Source organism: Microtus ochrogaster, unplaced genomic scaffold (assembly GCF_000317375.1).
Source record: "Microtus ochrogaster isolate Prairie Vole_2 unplaced genomic scaffold, MicOch1.0 UNK3, whole genome shotgun sequence".
Lineage (NCBI taxonomy): Eukaryota > Metazoa > Chordata > Mammalia > Rodentia > Cricetidae > Microtus > Microtus ochrogaster.
Genome location: NW_004949101.1, coordinates 14,916,536 through 14,933,682, shown reverse-complemented (window position 1 = coordinate 14,933,682; position 17,147 = coordinate 14,916,536). Strand labels below are relative to the sequence as shown.

The window sequence follows — 17,147 nt, the reverse complement described above, 5'->3', positions numbered from 1 at the left end:
TTCCATTGAAGGGTGCTCACATGTTTTTGTGTAGTGAAAAGTATTTAAGAACAAGAACCTTGGGTTGGTGAGAAGGTTCAGTGGGTAAAAGATGCTGCCACTGAGCCTGATGACCTGAGCTCAGTCCCTGGACCCTATACAGTGGAAGGACAGAGCCACTCCCACAGGTTGTCCACTGCGCGCCACATGTACGCCATGGTACACTCATGTGTGCCCTTGCACACACTAATCAGTAAGTGCTGAAAGGAAAGGAGAGGAAAAAAGCCAAAAACAGAACGAGAGCCTCTGTTTATATAAACAAGGAAACCAATGTTCCTTGCTTATTTAGTACCATAACCAAATGACCTACTGAGGATTATTCTAACACATCATGATAAACGTTAATATTTTTCTACCCCAGTAAGCTGATTTCCTGATCTGAAAACTTTTGTAAAGGTTGTTTCTGAACCTGTTAAGACTACTATATAAATGTGATTATTTGTGAAGTGTACTTAACTAAATTCTTAGAATTTTATTAGACACAGGGGAGTAAATATTCTCTACTTCATCATTTCCAGAGTTTTTATATTCTTTAAACTTCAGGGTTTTGTTTTTCTCTTCCAAAAATTTATAGGAGATATTTTGTAGCAGCTCTTTAAAAAGAAGTTAGGCAGGTGTGGTGGTGCACACCTTTAATTCCGGCATCCGAGAAGTTAGGCCAGGAGTGGTGGTATACACCTTTAATCCAAGCATCCGAGAAGCTGAGACAGGCATATATCTGAGTTCAAGGCCTGTCTTTGTAGGGAGTCTTTGTCTGCCCCTCCAGCCTGCTCCCAAGTAACCACATAGAGACTTCTTATTAAATTATGAAAGTTTGGCTGATAGCTTAGAACTTGTTTCTCGCTAGCTCTTATAACTTAACCCATTTTTATTAATCTATGTGCTGCCCTGAGACTTGTTTACCTCATTTAATATTGTCCATCCTGTTTTCATATTTCTTCTGTGTCTCCTGGCATCTTCACCCTTCTTCCTAGCATCCTCTGTGCCTGGAAATTAGCTATTGACCATTCAGCTCTTTATTAAACCAACTAGAGTGACACTTCTTCACAGTATACAAAATGTCTCAAAACAGCAACAAAACTAAGCATAAAACACACACACACACATACACAGAGAGAGAGAGAAACATGAAAAACGTTAGAAACTCTAGAGTCACTTTATCTATAGAATTTTCCTTTTGAAATTATTTTTCCTTTCTTTGTTCTTTTGTTTGTTTTGTTTTGTTGGTTTTGGTTTGTTTTTGTTTTTCTTTTTTTAAAGATTTTATTTATTATGTGCTCTGTCTCCATGTATGCCTACAGGCCAGAAGAGGGCACCAGATCTCATTGTAGATGATTGCTAGCTACCATGTGGTTGCTGGGAATTGAACTCAGGACCTCTGGAAGAACAGTCAGTGTCCTTAACCTCTGAGCTATCTTTCCAGCCCTGGTTTTTTTTTTTTTTCAAAACAGGGTTTCTTTCTTAGCCCTGAATGTCCTCTAACTCACTTTGTAGACCAGGCTGGCCTTGGACTCAGAGATTTGTCTGCCTCTGACTCCTGGGTTCTGGTATTAAAGGCGTACACTCCACAGTGGCTTCCTTTTATTTCATTAATTCTTTCCCTCCCACTTTTTCCCTAGATGGCAACATATGAGATTAGCAATTTTTATTTTTAATAAAATTTAGCTCATGTGAAATTTCTGGGATAAATTCTACAGCTGCTCCCAAAGGAACCTGTGAAAATACAACTCTTTCTGCTCGCCATAAGTTTATAGATAGGCACATTCTTGCTTTATTTTTAGAGTGTACAACTATGAGCCCTTAACACACCTCAAGAGCATCCGAGCAAACTGCTATGGGAAGTACATCTCTGTTAGAGGGACTGTGGTTCGTGTCGGTAACATCAAGCCTCTCTGCACCAAGATGGCTTTCCGTTGTGCTGCATGTGGAGAGATCCAGAGCTTCCCTCTTCCCGATGGGAAGTACAATCTTCCTACAAAGGTGATGTGTTCCTTAACCAACTTTACCTTCTGTCGTCTTTAAGAAGGCACATCTGTTTACAGAAAACCTTTCCCAGAGTCTTTAATCAGAGCTGTTGCAGAGCAAATGGCCTTATACTTAGAGCTCAAAACCACAAGACTGTTACTTCTCATGACTTCTTGGTTTAGAAGGCGGGAAGAACTCCCACTGGGTAATTCTGCCTCTGTGTCCCCTTGGTGTTCCAGCCCATGATGGCTGGAACTGGTAAAGGTGTCCTGACTGGGCACCTTCCTTATGGGCTGCTTTTGGCTTTTCACACACTTGGTGGCAGTTCAGAGCTTGTAGTCTGCTCTTGGCTGCTGTCAGCTGCTGTGGAAGGAGCAGTTGGTAGGCAGAATGCTGCCTTTCATATGCCGGCCTTGGAAATCATGCACCATGACTTTTGTCACAGACTGCCAGATTCCAGGAGGGGAAACTGACTCCCGCTCCTGATCGGGGAGTTACACTGTTCCTATCTGCTACAGTACATTAGGTTTATAAATGTACCTGGAGCTTCAGACACACAACAAGTGACTTAGGAAAACTTGAACACATCCTGCATATACAGTGAGAATCACTTGTCAAGTGAATATACCATACAATGCAAAGGTGCTAGAGGAGACCTGAGGGTTAAAACAAAGGTTCTTGATAAAGGCTTTCCAGAGGAAGAAGATTGGGTCAAAGCATGTAGACTGAAGGAGAAGGGGCAGGCAAGGAGCCTAAGACTGGGAGAGTTCCTGGCTTAGAGAAAGGAGTAAGTATGCAGTTGGGAGGTGAGGTGGGAGCTTTGGCTACTCACAGCAAAAAGGAAGTACAGGCAATGAGAAAGGTCAGCTAGAAAAGGGCCAAGAATGACATCTGAAGATTATAACAGGAAGTGGGTAAGATTGTAACTTAGTTACTGTAAGATGTGATTATGGCTTACCAGAGTCCGTGTGCTTACCAGAGTCCGTGGGAATCTCGTGTTGCAGTGTCCTGTGCCTGCCTGTCGCGGGAAGTCCTTTGCTCCTCTGCACAGCTCTCCGCTCACAGTTACAGTGGACTGGCAGTTGATCAAGTAAGCACTCAGAACATAAAGTAAAAGAGTTCTGTTCTGCCGAGGAAGTCTATGGTTTTATTATATATATCGTGGCATCTGATCTACAAACAGTGCTTATTTGATGAGACTGTTTTAAAATGCTAATTATCTCTTTGACATTGATTGGTTACTGGATTCTAGAAAGGATACAGCTATTACATCCCATTGCTACTGAGAAGTGGTTCATTTTGTACTTAAATGTCATGAGTCATTTCATACTCCATGATGGGCTGTGATAATACTGAAGTTTTAGATAATCATTTAAAAGTGGGCTATTTTATGATAGGTTCTCATTTTCTGTTCAACATTTTATGCCATTTACTATTGGTTTATTTTACTTTATTTGTTTTGCAAGTAAGGCATTGGTTTTTTGTTTTGCAAAGAAGGTTTATTTTTATTTATGTGTAGTATGTCTACATGAATGTGTGCCATGAATGTGTTAGTACCTGTAGAGGTCAGAAGAGGACATCAGAGGCCAGAAGATTGGCATGGGATTGAACCCCCGAGCCGTAGTTACAGGCAGTTCATGAGTGTTGGGAACTGAACGTGGGTCCTTTAGTAGAGCAGTAAGTGCTCTTAACCGTGGAGCCATCTCTCCAGCCTCCCCATTTACGTAGTTTTCATCTAGTCATTCCAGCTTTGATGCTATGTCCATGACAGCTCCTTGAGTCTGCTTAGTTTTTTGTCTTCCCTGCTGTTAGTGGGGCGCCTGATGCTGTCGGACTCTCAGTCCCTTTAGGGTGCTGAACTCCCCCTCTTTGTAATCTCTTTATTTGGGCCCCTGTGAAATGGTGAAGGATACCTAGTTATTTTCATGCCCCTTGACACTGTTTGTCCCTGAGTTGTCTTCTCTTTGGACTTCAGTCATGTGTGCCCCTATCATTACCCATTGTCTTGTGTCTGCCCCACCTTTTTATTTCTCGCTTGCTTTCCAAATTAGTTGGTGGTGGTGTTCCATTTCTAGAAACCTTTGCTTTTTATGTTGCTGTCATTGTATCGAGACTAACTTTGTAGCCCATAACCTGTACCCACAATTCTCTTAGCCTCTTGAGCACTGGAGTTACAGACATGCACCACCCTGACTTACCCTGGTGATTTTAATTTTCTGATTCCCTCTGTTCCCATCTCAAAACACTTTTTATTTTGTTTTTTGGACATACTCTTAGACTCCTGTTTTTTTTTAATTTTCTCTTCCTGAACCTCTACCATTTCAGAGATGAAGTGAGAAATTGTTTACAGAGGTGGGATCTTCTTTTCTGCTCTCTGTGGGTTGGAGTTCTTCCTCTTTGGGTCTTCTTCCCAAGTAAGACAGTTTTGAGTGTTCTTGAATTGGTTAGAGCTCCTAAAATGCTGAACTGAGGAGGTTTTATTCTGGAGTTGAGGTAGCTGTGTGGACATCTTAGCGCCCTCTTAGAAGGAATTTGTCCATTCCTATAGGATAGTGTTCCTGCTCCTGATGGTAAATTCTTGTTCTTTCCCTACTTGATTGCTAACTCCTTCCAAAGAAATTCTAAAAACTTATTTTTGTACTGTCTGTTGCTGCCTGCCCCCAACTTTGAGAACCTCTTGGGGCTCTCCTGAGACCCTGGGTTGCCGCTTCTCTATCCCCTGATGAGTTTAGTTTGTGCATTCTGGACAGCTCTGTGCTTCATCCCTCACTATTTCACTGTCTGCTCTTTTCAGAAGTTTCACTAATACCTCATTTGTTTCCGCCACATTTGCATGCTCCAAACTTGCCTTCACTTCTTTGGTGACTCTTATTTGTTGGATTCTTGAGGGATGCTAGGTGAAATGAATACATATATGTTCATTTTGCCATCCTCAACTGGGAACTATTAAAGTGATTTTTGAAATACCATTGAACTCCTTAAAAACCAGTTTGCCTTCTTCTAGAGCAGCATTGTACAGATCCTGAACAGTCACTGTATTGAAGAAACAGCTGAAGGGAAGATGTATTCTAACTTGAAACTGTTGAATGCCTTAGGATACAGGAACTGATGTCTGATGCACAGAGAGAAGCAGGGCGGATCCCTCGAACAATCGAATGTGAACTCGTTCATGATCTTGTAGATAGTTGTGTCCCAGGAGATACAGTGACGATTACTGGAATTGTCAAAGTCTCAAATACCGAAGAAGGTATGTTGTAACTTTCTTCATGACTGTCTCTCAACAGTGATATATTAGCTTTTTTTAATCTATAAGATACTTCTGCATCTCAAATAATTTAGGAATTCCTTTTTTCTATGTAAGATGAAGTGCTCTAGTCCTCAGGAAGCTGAGGTAGAAGGGTCGTCTCTAAAAAGCCTCAAGTGAATAGTAAATAAAGTTACTCAGTTATAAATCTTGTTGAACAGTCAGTCAAGTTCTTGTATGGGAAATGAAAACAGTACATTTAATGTTTTGAATTTATAGGTTCTCGGAATAAGAACGATAAGTGCATGTTCCTTTTGTACATTGAGTCAAATTCTGTTAGCAACAGCAAAGGACAGAAATCTCAGACTGCAGAGGATGGGAGTCAGCATGGGACACTGATGGAGTTCTCACTTAAAGACCTCTATGCCATCCAAGAGATTCAGGCCGAAGAGAACCTGCTGAAGCTCATTGTCAAGTATGTCTTAGTGACCCGAGGCTTTGCCATAGATGTGCATGGCAGTATGCTCTTGGTTACTTGTCAGAGAAACTAGTCAGAATGCGCAACAAACTTGAGTCCATAGAGCACGTGTAGGCCGCTATTTGTTATTTCATGGTAGGAGTGTTTATACTTATGCCTTTTTAGGAAAAATGATGCCTAGCTTAAATGATGACTGTCTCACACAGAAGTTTGCCATGTAGTTATTAGTTAGTAATGTACTTGTCTTACTTGATATAGTATGCTTTTGGCATTCTGACAATTTGGGGGTAATTTTGAAGAAATGAGGAAAATCAAGAAGGAAGAAGACTCGGAGTACATTCTGTAAAAAATTGATCAAGGTTTCTGGCTCCAGAATTGAGTCTTTTCTTTCTATTTTTCATATGTCAGTTTGCCAACTGAGGGAAGTCTTGAGTTACTTAAGTTCTTGTCCTTAAATGCGTGAGTTTCCCACCACATAGCCACCCTGACCTACTCTGGGAAAGCTAGTGCTGTGATAGGATCTGTATGTGTGTGAGCTACAGAGGGGTCGTCTGGGCAGGCAGGCAGGCGCCAGGAACAGCCACGTGAAGGCTCAGGCAGCTGTCACTCCTCACTGGCTGTCAGTGAAGCAGCCTCTTAGTGGCCTGTCTTCGGCTCTCTTTCTCCATCTTCATGTTTGTGATTTCATCATCCAAACTGAAGTTTTTTAAAGAATTATCTTTCACTTTATTAATCTAGCAGATTAGTGATGTAGGCACACTGTTTTTCAGGAAGTTTTTAATGAAAATACCACACCTAATTGATTTGCATGTTGTTGCTTTCTACTACTAGTTGAATGCTAGAGACTGAGTCAGTACGTTCTACACAGCTGGAATTATTTCCACCCTGGACCTTCAGTTTATTGACCAATACTAGATAAGAAATGGACTGTGAGAGGACAGAGAAGATAGAATTAGAATTGTCAGTACACAGCAGTTATGCTTCAGTTTAGATGTCTTTGGAGGCAACGGTTTGGCTAAATGTCATTTATTTGGGAGAGGAGCTCAGAAGTAGCAGGAAGCCAGGGGTAGTACAGAGAAGGGATGGCAGCCGGGCCTGGTGCCCTAACAAGAGTGCCTCCTGGGGACCTAGGTTTGAGGAACAGCCCAGCACTTCTGTTCTGCTCTTTGTCTACTGACGATGCTTCTCTGGCTGTAGAAAAGTCACAGGTACAGGTGCTTGGTAGGAAGCTGGTGGCAGTTAGACTGGGACGTGGTAAATATTAGTTTCAAGGGACACCAGGTTCTGTTTATTAAAACAGGAGGAAGATTCACACTTTACTCCTGGCTACTACCCTGGCCATTTTTATTCATTCCTTACTTACAAAATGGACGCATGCAAATACTGTGTGTGTGTGTGTGTGCACACACACACACATTATGTTAACATCAGGTATGTTCCTTGTGTTTATTGCTAAGCATCTTATGTTTTGAGCCAGTCTCTCAGTGAATCTGGAACTTAGAGGTTGGCTAAGCTGGGCAGTGAGCACCAGGGATCCGTCTATCTCTACCTCCCCAGTGCTAGGATTACAGCTTCCCACTATACCTGTGGTTTTTTTTGGAGGATGGGGGTTGTTGCTGTTGTTGTTGTTTTTTTACAGGGCTCCTCTGTGTAGCCTTGACTGTCCTGGAACTCACTCTGTAGATCATGCTGACCTTAAACTCAAGAGATATCCCTGCCTCTACCTCCAGAGTGCTGGGATTAAAGGCGTGTGCCCCACCATCTGGCTTATACTTATTTTTTTTTTAACATGATTCTGGAAGTCCGAATTTTTATACCTGTGCAGCAAGAACTCTGTAAGTTGAATCACTTTCCAGCCCTTGTAGGTCTGTTTCCTTATATTCACATTTTAATCTGACCCTTCTGAATTGAACTGAAAAGAAACAAAATTCTATACTATCTTCAAATACTAATATTTGTACTGAGCTTAGTTATTAGTGTCCTATTTTCAGTGACTTAACTACACAGATTAAAGATGTCTGTTCAAATAAAACAAGAGCCGGGCGGTGGTGGTGCACGCCTTTAATCCCAGCACTCGGGAGGCAGAGGCAGGCAGATCTCTGGGAGTTCGAGGCCAGCTTGGTCTACAAGAGCTAGTTCCGGGATGGGCATCAAAGCTACAGAGAAACCCTGTCTCGAAAAACAAAAAAATAAAAAATAAAAAACAAAATCAAATAAAACAAGAAACCTGGAATGTGGAAAACGTGATAAGTGTTAATTCTGTAAGATCAGCTGTGTTAAGATGTTTTTCAAGTACTCCCTCAGAGAAGCATGGATTTTAAAGCATCCTTCTTTTTATAGATTAAATAAAGTTTACTGTAAAAATAAAATTTGTGGAATTGAGGAGATGTAAAATTTACTCCCTTTTTGGATACTAAGTAAAGAAAATTAAGCAAATTGTAAAGTAGACCTTCTAATGGACCTATGAAATTTAAGTTAGAATTTATAAATTGTCTTCTATTTTTCAGCTCACTTTGTCCTGTCATATTTGGTCATGAAGTAAGTATATTACTTCACCTTCATTCAAGAAGTATATCAAGTTGTCAATATTAATACTGAAAAGTAATTAGATTCTCTTACCAGTTATTAATATTTTGAGTCATCATTCTCCATAAGTTGATTATGTTGGAGGCAAATAATAGCCCTCGGGAGCTGCCAGCAGCTACTGGGAATGCCCCCCTGTGACACAAGACAAAGTAATTAGACACCAGGTTAAAGTTGGCACCATAGGTGCTTCTTACTTGGGAATGGATTGATGACATACAGAGTTGTTCTTAGCAGTGTCTAAGATACCACTGATTTATATACTTTCAGTCTTTGTTTTTAATCGTTGTGTTATAGAAGTTTATTTGTAGATGTTTTTACTTTTGAGACAGGCTTTTGCTGTGTTGCCCCACATAGCCTTGAACTTAGAACCTTCCTGTGTCGGTATCTCTAAGCTCTGGATTGTTGACATGCCTGGCTTTGTTTCTTGACTTCATTGTAAAAAAATAAAGTTCAGTTCAGTATCCTGGCTGGTAGCATAGCTCAGGGAAGAGCTTCTGACTAATTAGGTACCAAGCCTTGCCCTCCATCAGCACTGTGAAGAGAAAATAATCTCCAGACAGACAAGTCTTACTGTAACCATGCAGGAATACCTCCTGCTAGTCATCTTGATGTTTTTCTGTCTTGTTCCCTCCTGCTACACGAGCTTGTTAAAGCAGGTTTGACCTTAGCACTCTTTGGAGGTAGCCAGAAGTACGCAGATGACAAAAACAGGATTCCTATTCGAGGAGACCCACACATCCTGATTGTTGGAGATCCAGGCTTGGGGAAGAGTCAGATGCTGCAGGTATTAATTATTTAGTATTTTGCCTTCTGCTTATATAATGTATGAATAATTGACAGGTGACATTTCTCAACAAATGGCATTTGGGGTTGCAGAGGATCTAGTTTGTCTGGGGGTATAGAGGAACTGGAGTTTGTATGAGTAATATGTATTATATATGTGGCTCTATTTTCACATCAGGCTAGTCTTCTGCCACACAGACCACATAGGCATTCTGGTCTCTGGCGATATTAACTATGATGAAATGCTGTTTTCCTTAGACCATTATTGCACCTAGTAATGCTTTGCTAATCTCTTGTGATGTGACTACAGCGATGAACAGAACAGAGAAGGAAGTAAAGCTGGTCATGTGTTCTCTCCTTACAAGTATATAGGCTTTTTGCTAGGGCTTCAGAATATTCTGGTAAAGGTAAGGGATCTATATCTGTGTACATTGCCACCGTTTCTCTGAATCCAAAGCAAAACAGCTTTTCTCACCAGTCAGTTGTTAGCCACCGAAGAAGATTCTGTCTCTGTCAGCCAGAGCCTGATGGTGTGTTCCTCTTGGGTTCGTGGTGGCTCTAGAAGGTATTTTGTTGGAAGCTCATAGTTTTCCCAGAGTGGTGCCCAGCAGTGTCCTTCTTAAGGATGTCCACAAAGCCCCTCCTTGCAGTCACTCCTGTGCTGATGAATCTTTGTCTAGCAGTTGAGCACTGGTTGTATATCACAGTTGTCTTTGAAACTCTTTGAGGATGGTATAGGCAGCCTGAAGCTAGTACTTGTCCACATGTAGTGCCCCAAGGTGATCCTGGTGTGCAGACAGGATTACTTTGATCTTGCCATTGCATCTTCATCCCACCACCCTTCACATGTGTCATCTTTATTCCCTGTGGTTGAATAGTAAACCTGTCTTTTTCATTCCTTTAAAACATTACATCCTTGTTTGGGTCTCTGGCCAGAAGAACATACTTTAATCTGTTCTGAACCCTTGCAATAGCGAGGCAAGGGTTACCTAGTTATAGTAAGAGTGAAAACAGAGGCTGAAGAGATGGTTAGCTGATTAAAAGCATTTGGCACTCTTGTAGAGGACCTGAATTTGGTTCCCAGTACCCACATAGCAGATCACTGCTATCTGTGTTTCTGGTTCCAGTGGATATGACGCCCTCTTCTGGCCTCCCCAGGCACTGCACACATGTGGTACACTTAATACATTCATGTAATACACCAATATACACACACACACCACACATCCCTAAACAATAAAAAACAATTTTAAAAAGCTATAATATTAGAGGCCATGTTTTAGAACAGCATTACTGGGAAGCACTTAGCATTTATGTTCCTACTTTCTTCTGACCACTTAGTAAACCACCCCACTCTCAGATCATGGTGAGACTTCTCAAAACAGACTAACAAAGAGGCCTGCAAGTGTAGCTCAGTTGATAGAATGCTTGTCACACAAAAGACAGCTGTTTGTGTACCCTTGTAAAGCCAGCACTCCAGGGTGCTGAACCACATAGTGACTCTGAGGAGGACAGCCTCAGCTATGTGAGACCCTGTCTTGGGGAGAAACAACTGGCTCAGAAGTTGAAAACATTTGCTGCTATTCCAGAGGACCCAAGTTTGGTTCCCAGTACCCTTGTTAGGTGACTCAGAATCACCTGTAGTTCCATCTCCAGGAAACCAGTACCCTCTTTCTGGCTTCTGTAGGCACCAGTGCATTTGTGGTGCACACACAGAAATATCCATCGGGGCTGGAGAGATGGCTCAGTCATTAAAGGGTAGGCTCACAGCCAAAATATAAAAAATATCCATCAAAAAAAAAAAATTCAGGGATAGAGCCCTTACTTAGCATGTGCAACACTACCAGGGTTTGAACCGTTGACTGTGGTCAGTGATTCTTTTTTAACTGTGTGTGTGCGCACGCCTGTGTGCCTGCCTGTGTGTTACTGTGTGGAGGCTGCCAGTGTCTTCTATCACTCTGCACATTACTCTTTGAGATGGGGTCAAACTTTGGAGCTTTTCATTTTGAGTAGAATGTATGGCCAGCAAGTCCCTAGGATCTACGTGTTTCCACTCCTGAAGCTCTGGGATTCTGAATGTTACAGCGCTTCGTCTGGCTTTTACAAGGGAGCTGGGGATCTGGACGTAGGTTCTTATGCTGCATGGCAACAAAGATGAGCCAGTTTTTCCATCCCTCTGAATGATTCTTTTAACCCTTTTGTTTTTAATAGGCAGCATGCAATGTGGCACCCCGTGGTGTGTATGTCTGTGGAAATACCACCACCAGCTCTGGGCTGACTGTAACTCTTTCAAAAGACAGTTCCTCTGGAGATTTTGCTTTGGAAGCTGGTGCTCTGGTACTTGGTGACCAAGGTGAGAGACAAAAGGGATTAATAGTTCTGGGCTTAAAATCTTCCTTCAGATGAGCAGTGGTGATGCACGCCTTTAACGCCGGCACTCGGGAGGCAGAGGGAGGCGGATCTCTATGAGCTTGTGAGCAGTCTGGTCTACAAAGTGAGTTCCAGGATAGCCAGGACTGTTAAACAGAGAAACCCTGTCTCAAAAAATGATAAAAACAAACAAACAAAACAAAAAAACCCTCCAAAACAAAATAAAAACTTTACTTCTTGGGACAGTGGGCTTGCTGTGTAAATCGGATTACCTCCGGTCTCTGTCACCTAAGTGCTGGAATTAGAGGCACATGCACCACCTCTGGCGTACTTTCTTCATCTCGATAAACTTACTTTAGTTTGAGAGCCATTTAGACAGCACTCTCCTAACCAGTAGATTGATAATGAGTGTCAAATAATTGGAACATACAGTACTATCATTTTTATTTCTGTTACACAATTGAAACTGGTTTGTTTTCAGAATCTTACAGCAAATATATGTTGTAATTAAATAATCAGATAAAACATGGACGGTTTCTACACCTCCCACCTGATATCCCTGTCACATCTGTGATCATTTCTGTAGAGTTCTGTGGTAAGTTCCTTATGGAGTGGATTGAACTAGCCTGTAGACTGCCTTGTTCCCATTGCTTAGTGTGTATGTGTATAGTGAGTACCCAGTGAGAGCCTTACTGTTACTTAGCTCAAAATTGTTCTAATTGCCTTGAAACAGGAAAGAAGATGGATGACAACTAGTGTTCTAGAAGAACTGCCCCATGAACTTAGAGATGTGACTTAAATAGTTTCACTGCATTGATCTCCATCTCAGCCTTCTTCTGTGGCAGAATCTGTGCTCATTGACATGACTGCCGTTTCCTCCCAGAGCGCTTATCACCACATTTTCAGTTGTCTGCCTCTTACTGGCCAGATAAATTCACAAGGGGAGGGCGATTTTATCTCTGGTGCTGTTCTGCATGCGTGGAGCATGCCACTGGTGTACAGCTAGTAATCAGCAAGTATCTGCTGAAGCAGCTGTTCGTCTGGTGCTTGTCAGAGTTGCAGTGCTTCCCCTGAGGTCTCAGCTGAAGGAAGGAGTCATGTAAGGGTAGTTAGCTGTCAGACTGCCAGGCTACTTCTTAGAAGGCGGGTGATTAGAGGGTTAGGTGTACAACCACTAAGGAAATGTAAGATGTGAAATGTTAGTTCCATGTTTTGCATATATTTAGATTAACTAAACACTGTGAGGCTAACTAGCACAGTTAGATAGGTAGAAAGGAATTTTACAAATACCAACAGGACTGAGTTCTAGCAACAAACAGGGTCCTGCTAAAATCTTTACAAAGGCTGTGAGGTAAAAAGGAAATATAAAGCTTTTAAAAAATAGTCTTTCTAGTTAGATGGTAGTGGTGCGCACCTTTAATCCCAGCACTCAGGAGGTATAGGCAGGCAGATCTCTGTGAGTTTGAGGCCAACATGGTGTACAGGGCAAGTTCCAGGACAGGCTCCAAAACCACACAGAGAAACCTTGTCTTGAAAAAGGAAAAAGGAAAGGAAAAAGAAGAGAAGGGGAGGGGAGGAGAGGAGAGGAGAGGACAAAGGGTATTTTCCTTCAGCATCTGATGAAATGACCAGAAGAGGTTTACGTATTAAATTTTGTGACTTAATGTTCGTACTCACACAAGCTGAAGAGTTGAGGGTGGTTCTAGTTCATGGTTTTCACCATGGGCTGGGACTGGAGAGATGGCTCAGCAATTAAGAACACTTGTTCTCTCAGGGAGGACCTGGGCTCATTTCCCAGCACCCACACGATGCCTCATAACTATCTGTAACTCCAGTTCCAGGGGATTTGACACCCTCTTAGCTCCTTCGGTGCCAGGCACACTTGTGGTACACTTAATATACATACAGGCAAAATACTCATACACATAAAATAAGAAAAAAAACAAATAAAAAAATCCCTGGGATGAGAACATGCCTGTGATCCCAGCCGTCAGGAAACTGAGGAGGAACCATGATTCTGAGGCTTTATAGATCATCCAGGCTATCTGATGAGACCTTTAAAATCAGCCGACATGCTGGGCAGTGGTGGCTCACGCCTTTAATCCCAGCACTCGGGAGGTAGAGGCAGGCGGATCTCTGTGAGTTTGAGACCAGCCTGGTAACAAGAGCTAGTTCCAGGACAGGCTCCAAAGCTACAGAGAAATCGTGTCTCAAAAAAACCAACCGACACCAGGGGACAGCAGACTTCAGTCCATAGGTGGAGCCCTGTATTGGGCTTGTACAGCTAAAACTTTTTAAAATATAGTTATAAAGAATTGTACAGAAAAACCAACCAACCAAACGAACAACAACAAAAAAAAAACCAACAACAACAACAACAAAAAAAACCCAGCCATAAGTGTATGTAAACTATGGCCTCCTGAACCTAAGATACTTATGGACCCTTTCAGAAAAAGTTGGCTGCCTCGCTTTATACTTTGTGAAGAAGGAGCCAAGAGAGGGAGTTGCTTGATTTTGTTCCCACCTCATCCCCGCTTGGGAGGAAATGTGCAAAAAACTAAGAATTTCCAGTAACATCGTTGTCAGAGGCATGGACAGAACAGCGGGGCAGCACAGGAAGCGTGATGTACACACAGCCAACCCCGGAGGGAGGTTCACTGTCCTCGTGCTCTGCTGAGCAGCCTCGTGCCTTCCTCATGTATGGGGGAAGAGAGGGGGCAGAGTCCAGTCACTCTTGTTTCCCCTTCCTGAGTCGCTTGCAGGTTACTAAATGTAGTCAACAACCTAGTCTATAAACTAACACCCAAGGGGATAGGGTGGATCATAGTTAGAGAAGGAAAAGTACTGGTAGGAACAACAGTATAAACAGGCTTGAGCAGAACAGCCAGTACACATGAACAGGATAAACAAGGTAACAAAGTTCCCTGTCTGCACAAAACTGAAATCCAAGTACCAATGAAAAGTTCCCAGGAAACTTAACGAGAACATGAATTTAATGAAATAAAATGAGACAAAGAGATGAAATAAAATGAGACAAAGAGATGAAATAAAATGAGATAAAGATACTAGATTGAGAAATTGCTGGATGGTGGTGACACGTGCTTGTAATTCCAGCACTCAAGAAGCAGAGACAGGCAGATCTCTGAGTTCGAGGCCAGCCTGGTCTACAAAGCAAGTTGCAGGGCACCTAGGACTATTAACACTGAGAAACCTTGTCTTGAAAAAGCCAAAAACAAAAATAAGAATTGATAATCAATATAGAAAACTGACCTTGCCAAATGAGAGGATGTAGAGGAAAGGCTTCTACTAGCTTATGAATATGAAGAAAAGAGCAAAGGTCTAAATAACTAGATGTGGGCATCTGTAGAGATGACGGAAAGGAAGTGCTGCACAAAGGGAAATCGGTTCCATGAAGTAGGAACCCAGAAGTGGCACTGGATTGAATTGAAGGGTGTGAGAGAGCTCTGGTTCTAATGTGCCATAGGTTCAAGCCCCAGCACCACAAACTAGATGTATATATAGGTCTTGAAACGTGAACAAGCTAAAAAGCAGTTATTTCTCATATGTGCTTAGCTGGCAAGGATTAGGTGACCACAGAGTATAAATGAGTCTAACCATGGGAAAGCCCTCCAGAGAATCCCCCAACTGGTGTGCACAAGTGGGAGAAAGCGCACTACCAGATGTGCTAATGACCCCAGTAACTTGTGCTTCAGGCCTCCCTGGTACTCAGAAAACCTTCAGTGGTGGTACTATGTGTTAAGAGTCCCTGCAAGTGTCATCAATCAATACCTCCCTTTACTGAGCCATGTTTGTGCCTTCTGACTGGAGCTATGTTCTTCCACCTGAATCATGTTGCCTACAGTCCCCCAAAGACTCAGCTGAAGGCATACCTTTTCCTTCAGCCCTTTCAGTTCTCCTAGTTTAGCTAGACTGTGCTCCAGAAAGCAGGCACTTAATCTTGCATATCCTAAGTGGTTTGAGAAGTACTTTTCTTAGATGTCTGGGTCTTACCTGACTGATTAGGTCTTGATGCATTTTAAGACTTGCGTATCTTCATATATGGAGCCACCACATAGTGTGTTACCCACAGGGAATGGTGAATACTGCACAAGCTTTAGTAATAAGATAAAACAAATGGCAGTTCTCACTAACTCTTGATATTTTAAGTTCTAGAAATAAATGGAAATAATCATTGTGCAGTAACCTCTGCCTTACAGATTTGAAACCTGACCAGAGAAAGATGTTTTTATCTATTTTCCTACTGTGCTTGTAGGCATTTGTGGAATAGACGAATTTGATAAGATGGGGAATCAACATCAAGCCTTGTTAGAAGCCATGGAACAGCAGAGCATTAGCCTTGCCAAAGCTGGTGTGGTTTGCAGCCTCCCTGCAAGGACTTCCATTATTGCTGCTGCAAATCCAGTTGGAGGACACTACAATAAAGCCAAAACAGTTTCTGAGAATTTGAAGTAAGTCTCTTCAAATGTGTGCTGTGATCACTAGGAAAAGCATATCAGTGGATAGCTCACACAAGTTCAGGTCTCCAGTAAATGTCCAGAAATGCGCTAAAGTCCTGAAAAAACAGGTGCCACAGATAGCCTACCAGACAGGCCAAGGTTTTAGATGCAGTTACCTATGTTAAAGGAGTGGGAAAGAATCCTCATGTCCTCCACATGTTGAAAACCACCTTGTATGATTCTGTAATTCTGTTTATTCTAAGTACTCTATGCTTAGGAAATCCTGATCATAGTTAGCAACTCCATAGACGTGCGTGGAATGTGCACTGCAGTGTTAACACCATCAAAAACCAGAAACTGTTTAAACTCAGTAAGACCGAATAGTGGGAAGCAGCAGTGAGAAGCTAGTGGCTTTGCACACCCTGGTAAAGGATCCCTGTCAGCTTAGCTAAGAAGGCCCTGCTGTGTACTTAAGGGGTGTGCTCTCTTTCAAGAACAAAGTTCACTTTGTACTTCCTCCTTTTTTGGTCTTGTTTTTTGTTTGTTTGAGATAGTGTTTGTCTGTGTACACTTGACCTGGAACTTTCTCTAGCTCAGGCTGGCCTTCAACTCACAGAGACCTACCTGCCTCTATCTCCTGAATGCTGGGATTAAAGGTGTGCACCACCACCTCCTGGCTTGTGCTTCCACTTCTAATTCATTTTGTACAGGGTGAATGTAATGTGTGTAAGAGAAAAACAGACTTAAGTGACATAAAAGTGAGAAGACAGTATCTCAGGGAAAACTAGACCTTACTAGAGCAGCTTATTTCTCTTTTCTTCTTTCGGAAATTTACTTTTTCTTAAAGATTTATTTGTTTTTATTTTATGTGTATTGGTATTTTGCCTGCATGTTAGAAGAGGGTGTTGGATTCCCCTGGAACCTGAGTGCTGTGAGTACTGAGCCATCTCTCCAACCTCTCCCATTCCCCTTTGTTTTTGAAATGGGGAATCTCAACTGTGTTACTCATTGCTAGTCCTAAATCCATAGGTTTAAGTGACCCTTGCTGTCTTCCTTTGTCTTCCACTATCTTCTCGTCTATAGAAGCTACAGGCGTGTGATGCTGTCCACAGCTAATGTTAAATAATTTATACATCTGAGTGGGGTGTGGTGGCCTTAATCCCAGCACTTGGGAGGCAGAGACAGGTGAATCTTCTGTGAGTTTGAGGCCAACCTGGGCTGCATA

General features: G+C 42.1%; 1 protein-coding gene across 1 annotated transcript in view; it reads left to right on the top strand.

Moving 5' to 3' along the window:
• The window catches only part of Mcm8 (minichromosome maintenance 8 homologous recombination repair factor), a 33,556-nt gene that overhangs the window by 7,234 nt on the left and 9,175 nt on the right, over positions 1-17,147 (top strand). The window contains exons 7-14 of the mRNA XM_005365555.2: positions 1,821-2,019; positions 3,009-3,094; positions 5,100-5,251; positions 5,528-5,723; positions 8,234-8,264; positions 8,956-9,096; positions 11,307-11,448; positions 15,739-15,934. Coding sequence (XP_005365612.1) covers positions 1,821-2,019; positions 3,009-3,094; positions 5,100-5,251; positions 5,528-5,723; positions 8,234-8,264; positions 8,956-9,096; positions 11,307-11,448; positions 15,739-15,934 — 1,143 coding nt within the window. The remainder of the gene's footprint in view (positions 1-1,820; positions 2,020-3,008; positions 3,095-5,099; positions 5,252-5,527; positions 5,724-8,233; positions 8,265-8,955; positions 9,097-11,306; positions 11,449-15,738; positions 15,935-17,147) is intronic.